Below are 6,077 nucleotides of genomic sequence, written 5' to 3' on the forward strand. Positions count from 1 at the left end.
AACCAGATTGTCTCTAAGATTCCTTAACTCCAAACCCAATGACCTGATACTTCTAGGCTGTGACCCTAGGCACAGTGCTCTGGGATTGCTTTCCCCAGCTAAAAAAATAAGAAAGTTGCACTCCATTTCCCCTAAATTCCCTTCTAGTTCTGGCTCAATGATCTTATGGCATTTCTTTGTATAATTTTTAATAATTCAGTTGTTGCAACCTTTCCATGGTTTTAGAATATTAGAATAGAAAAGGATTTTAATAATGACAGTTAGCTCTCAAAGAATCTTCAGGTAATGACAATAGGGAGAGAGGGAGAGAGCGGGGGAGAGGGGGAAGGGAAGAGAGAGAGAAAAAGAGAGAGGAGAAAGAGAGAGAGAGGAAGAGAGAGAGGGAGGGAGAGAGGGAGAGAAGGAGAAAGGGAGAGAAAGAGAGAGGGGAGAGAAGAAAGAAAGAAAAGAGAGAGGGAGGAGGGAGGGAAGGAGAGACAGAAAACAGAGACAAAGGACAAAGAGAGAGAGACACACAGAGATAGAGAAACAGAGAGAGAGATATATAGACAGATAGAGAGAGGGGAGAAATAGAGAGACATACCCAGGCAAGAGATAAAGAGACAGAGACAGAGAAAAAGAGACAGAAAGACAGAGAGGGGGATGGAGAGGAAGGGAGAGAGGGAAAAAGGAGGAAGAAAGGAAAAGAGAGAGCTCAGAAACAGATATTCTTTTTTTTTTTTTGGTAAACATTAGATCCCATAGTGATTATAAGAGCTTATGTCATTTTTATTGAAAACCACTAGGTGGCGCTTCCCCCTCAATGATGTGGTACCTTTTTGAAAGGAAAATATTCCAATTTGGGGGGAGTCATAGATCTAGGACTGGTAATGATGGCAGAGTCCACCTAGCCCTAAATTACTCATTTTACAAAAAAGGAAACTGAGGCCTCGGAAGGTTATAGAACTTGTTCAAGCTCATGGGATCCAAGAAACAGAACTGGAAAGGACCTGGATGGCCATCCCATCTAAATGCTTCATTTTGCACATTGGGAAGCTGTGGCCTGGAGAGTATCCACTCTGAGAGTGATTCGGAATCACGTGGGTAGTAAAAATCAGAAGTGACATTTGAACCCAGGGCCTCAGAAAGCACACATAGGCTTTTTTTCTCCTCCCCAGCAATCATTTCGGATAGACAGGAATGGGGCCCTTCTTGGGGTCATCTGGCTTGTCTTTTCTTGCTCCAGAGCTTCAGAGTTTGGTAGCGTCAAAGTCAAGTCCTCTAAGTGGGAAGCACCTCTGAGGTGGCAGAAGCGGCAATGGCTGACAGTGGGGATGGACCCAGGTGCGGCCAATATTCTAAGAGAAGTCACATGGATATTGTCTATCAAAGATCAGCGCAACAGAACTAGCTTCAGATCATTTAGTCCAACCACCTTTTAAGGTTTACAAAGTGCTTTGCACGTGTTGTCTCTGGATTCTCACAGAAATCTACTGTTATTAGCCCTATTTTACAGATGAAGAAGCGGAGGCTCAGAGAGTTTAAGTGACTTATTCACTTGAGTATTTAAGGAGGAAATTCAAGCATCCCCAACTCCAGCTCCAACCCTCTGTGCAGTCTGTCACCCAGATGGCACCATCATTTCCCATTTTTCATGTGGGGAACCAGAGGCCCACAGAGGTGTTGAGTTTGGCCCAAGGGGGTAAGTAAGCATGTGGCAGCAGCCGCATTCAGAGCTGGGTCTCTGGACTCCAGATTTAATTTAGCTACCTTCCCCTAGCTCTACTCTACCCCCGCTGCCTTCTCATTCTCCTACCGCCCCTTGAAGCCAGCCGTGCAAATTAGCAACACCAAACTGGGCTGTAGTCAGAAAAAAATCAGTCTCTGAACATGCAACAGAAAAATGGAAAGTAAAATTCCCAACAACCGCATTGCTCGGGATGGCCACTGCCCTTTGTACACGGATGAGGTCCGCAGTTGGCAGGCCGTGGGCTGGGAGTGTGTGTCCCCCGGTGGGGAGGGCGCGAGTAGAGAACTCAATTAGAGCACAGAAGCTAATGAGGTCCGGGTCATGAGCTCGGCCCCCGTTGGTGGCCAGTTACCTCTGCTCGATTTCACAGCGGCAGACAGCATCTCCAAAGCCCAGCCGGCCTCCTCCCAAATCCCCTGGACCACAAGGGAGGAACTGGGGACAGAGGAACAAACACATCCCTACCGCTGGCAAAAGCAACTCAAAGGATGACTAAGTCCGCTAAGGGGTGGTGCCGGGTCACTGCACCAGTCCAAGGCTCAGCTCTCCCACTCGCCAGCTATGTGACCTTGAGCAGGACGTTTAACCTTGCTGAATGAGAGCGAGCATTTGTAAAGTGTTTTAAAATCAACAAAGCACTTTACAGATATTCTCACCAAAAACTGTGTGAGAGAAACACTATCAACATCCCCATTTTACAGATGTGGAAACTGAGGCAGAGAGGGGGTAACTCAGTTGCTCATGGTCAGACAGCTAGGGTATGAATCAGGATGTGAATTTTGGTTTTCCCCATTCCCAATTCCACTACTGTACCCATTGCTTCGCTTTACTGCCTTGTAATGATGTTACTACTGGCTTTTAAGACTCCATGCATCAAAGAAGCCTCAAATATTAGGAGAGTCAGAGTAGGAGGCATTTGGGGGCTGTGCAAGGAATGCTGGCTTTGGAGTTGAGTCTTTCTGGGGTCAGAAGACATGTTCAAATGATTTTTTTGAAGCTTCCAGAGTCAGTTTACTCACCTATAAAATGAGGGGACTGCACTAAATGACTTCTGAGGTTCTTTCCACTCTGGATCTCTGACGCCAAGATCCCTGCTTTATAAACGAGGGCATGTGGGTTCCAAAGGGGACTAAACAGATAATTATAGAACCCACATACATCTAGCTTTCCTGCCAGCCAGTTCTGTGCTCTTTCTGGTACAGCCCAGGGATGATTTATCCCTGATGGACTGATAAATGCAAGAAGGCCTGATGGAAACGCTCACTGGTTTCTGATGCTAGGAAATCAGCCAGCAAAAGAAAAATCCACTCTGGACCTTCCCAGAACTAAGCCCGAGGGATCAGAGGTTTCTGGCTACAGGGCTTTGTAAATCAAGTTTCATAAAGTGGGATTTTAAGAACGACGTTTTCCCTTTAAAGCCCCGAGATCATTCGGTTTAGCAGACCGATTTTTGGTGAGGTGAGCAATTTCTGGACAGAGAATGAGGCAGGAAATGAGAGAGTGGGCTCAAAAGAGCTTCTAACTCCATTATATATTAATTGGGTGACCTTGGCCAAATTGCGTTTTAACCTCTCTGGATGTCAGTTTCCTTATCTGTAAAAGGTTTGGGCTTATAAACCCTTTCCAATTTTAATGATGGTATTGTCTTACATGGATTCAAAGGCAGTCTATAGGAGAAAGATGGGTCTGGGAATGGATTGGCGTGAAAGGCCCAGTTAGTGCAACACAAAGGAAAACCAGGCAAAGGAAGAAAAACACACAATGGGTTCAGAAGACCTGGAATTGACTTCCAGCTCTGACATGAATCTAGCTTTGTTTGGATCTGATCAAAATGAAGGGGCTGGACTCAGAGATTTCTAAAATCCTTTTCCATTCTAAATTTGAATCCTTTGACTTCTAGAATTTACCAGTTGGGTAATGTTTGGTCAATTATTTAGCCTCTCTGAATGGTTAATATGTTGGCTCAATCGATCTGAATTTGCCCTCCCATGAATGGGTGGGATAATACTTGTCATGCTGACATCAGAAGGCTGTCGAGAGAACGTGTTGTAAAATGCTCTAGAAATGGGAAAGATTATTATTGTGACGATGAGGATGATGGTGTTGAAACAAAAAGGTCCCCTCTAGCTCTGTCCTTTATAACCCTCATGAGCCAGACAGAGCACAAGAGTCTCAGAATTTAATTGGAATTCTCAGGGTTGAATTTCCCTTTTGGCCACATGATGTCCCCATCACATCACGGTAATACTTTCAGCGTCCCCAGCCTGTCTTGGGAACTGGGGCTCTTCATAGTTTTGTGGGCTCCCTTTGGCAATCTGGTATAGCCTATCAACCCCTTCTTTAAAATGCTTCTAAATTCATAAAATGAAAGAGTGATTATGTTGAAGATCTAGTTTTCCCCATCCAAGTTTGCAGATCCCTTGTAGCCACCATATCTTGGGGGTCTTTGGACATAAGGGAGCGAGTACCTAATCTTTTCAGGAGATGATCTGAAATCAGGATCATGGTTTGCTCTACTTCATACAAACTCACTGAGTGATTCGGATTCAGATCGCCCCTTGCCTCTCTCACCCAAGCCCACCATCTCATAGTTTCCCGTTTTGTTGCCAAAAGACCTGAAGTGCTATCAGTGCCCTTAAAATCTAACCCCCTGGACAAAGTCCCAGTTGGCCCACCCTTGTTACAGGGTTGATCCATCCCAGTTGGAAATCATTAGCTCCTCCAAGGAATGAGAATGGAAGGGGGCTGCCTCAAACTTACCTGAGGTACTCACAGAGTCCGTACATAGGCAGGAAGTCAATGTCCGACAGAAACATGTATGGCGTGCTGATGTGCTTCATGGCCACGTTGCGCAGAAGGTTCACGGGGTAGAACTGGCCTTCTTTGTACACAATGTGGTAGCCGACATTGTGGCGGCTCATGAGGACCTCGGAGCCCTGGGCATAGCGCAGGAACTGTTGGGCTTCCGCGTCAGACAGGTACAGGGCCAAGCTGATGGGGCCCTCCCAGTGTTTGCAGATGGCCTCAAGCATCTGCAGCCTGAGAAGAGAGAAAGCAAAACACAGCCAAGATGAACTCTCATTTACAGCTCACCTTCTTCTACCCATGTTTCCTCTTCTCCCTTTTCCTTCCTCCCTTCACTCTTCTCTCCTTTTCTTTCTCTCATCCCTCTTTCTCTCCCTTCTTCTCTCTTCTTTTCCTCTTCTCACTCCTTTTCTTTTCTCCTTTCCTCCATTTCCTTTTCTTTTGTTCCCCTCTACTCTTCCCCTTCTTTGCCTCCCCCACTCTTTCTGCCTTTCTAGATCTGTCTCTGCTCATCTTTGTATCTGTTTGTCTCTCTCTCCCTCTCCCTCTCTCTTCTCCTTCTCCCTCTCCCACTCTGCTTTTGTGTCTCTCTTTGCCTGTTTTTGTCTCCTGACCTCCTCTCCTTTGTTCACCAGATAAAGTAATTTAATTACTTGCCTAGAAAGTAGAAGAGATAGAACTGTGACCTGAGAGCCACTTACTACCTCTGTGACCTTGGAGAGCTCCTTTAACTTAGGGATGTACTATTGTATTATGGAGAGTGCTAGATGAGGGTTTCTATTCCTGCTTTGCCACTTGTTCCCTGGTTACCATTGGTCAAAGAGCTTTACCAGTATTAAGTTTCCTCATCAATTAAATAAAGAGTTTGAGCTGGATAGAGGCTCATGTGGCTTCTTACTCTTAAATTTAAAGCCCTATGACTTTCAATCCAGGTGATAATGTACAGGGTGGATATAACTTTGAGGTAATTAAGCCTTGATTTCTTTGATTTATAGAATTATAAAACAACAGAAAAAAATGACTTTGGAGTCTCTTTAGTCCAGGGCTCTGTTTTATAATTGAGGAAGAACCTGAAGTTAAAGGAGGAAGCGTCTTGTCCAAGATCACAGGATCATCTCAGAGACCACTTAGTGCAATATTCAATTTTAAGCAACTGAGGCTCAGATTTACTCAAGAATATATATACAGAAAGTCCTAGAGATTTAATTTGAATCCAAGTTCTCTGCCTTTTAGAGTTGCAATTGCTCTGGCATTTTTCTTATTCTTCCTGATTTCCTCCCTTCCTTTCTATCATTTCCACTTCCCTCCTTCCCTTCCTTTCACCCTTCTTACTATGTTTTGTCTTGTCCCTTTCTCCTTCCCGCCCTTCTGTCCATTCATCCGTCTGTCTATCTATCTTTCCTTTTCCTTTAATGAAATGCCCTAACCACACTGGAAGGCACATATCTGGATCTATTCAGCTACTCTGCAGAGGGCACTCTGCCTGCAGCAGTTATGACAAAGCACACTGTGACCACAGCAAGGGCTTTCAAATAAAGACATT

The 6,077-nt window shown here is 44.9% G+C and overlaps 1 protein-coding gene across 4 annotated transcripts in view; it reads right to left on the reverse strand.

The window, feature by feature from the left end:
• Nucleotides 1-6,077, reverse strand: part of LARGE1 (LARGE xylosyl- and glucuronyltransferase 1) — a 577,873-nt gene that overhangs the window by 14,143 nt on the left and 557,653 nt on the right. For all 4 annotated transcript variants that reach the window (XM_074271517.1, XM_074271515.1, XM_074271516.1 and 1 more), the window contains one exon: nt 4,490-4,768. In XM_074271517.1, the coding sequence (XP_074127618.1) occupies nt 4,490-4,768 (279 nt within the window). The remainder of the gene's footprint in view (nt 1-4,489; nt 4,769-6,077) is intronic.

The sequence above is a fragment of the Sminthopsis crassicaudata genome, chromosome 5 (assembly GCF_048593235.1).
Source record: "Sminthopsis crassicaudata isolate SCR6 chromosome 5, ASM4859323v1, whole genome shotgun sequence".
NCBI classification, from domain to species: domain Eukaryota; kingdom Metazoa; phylum Chordata; class Mammalia; order Dasyuromorphia; family Dasyuridae; genus Sminthopsis; species Sminthopsis crassicaudata.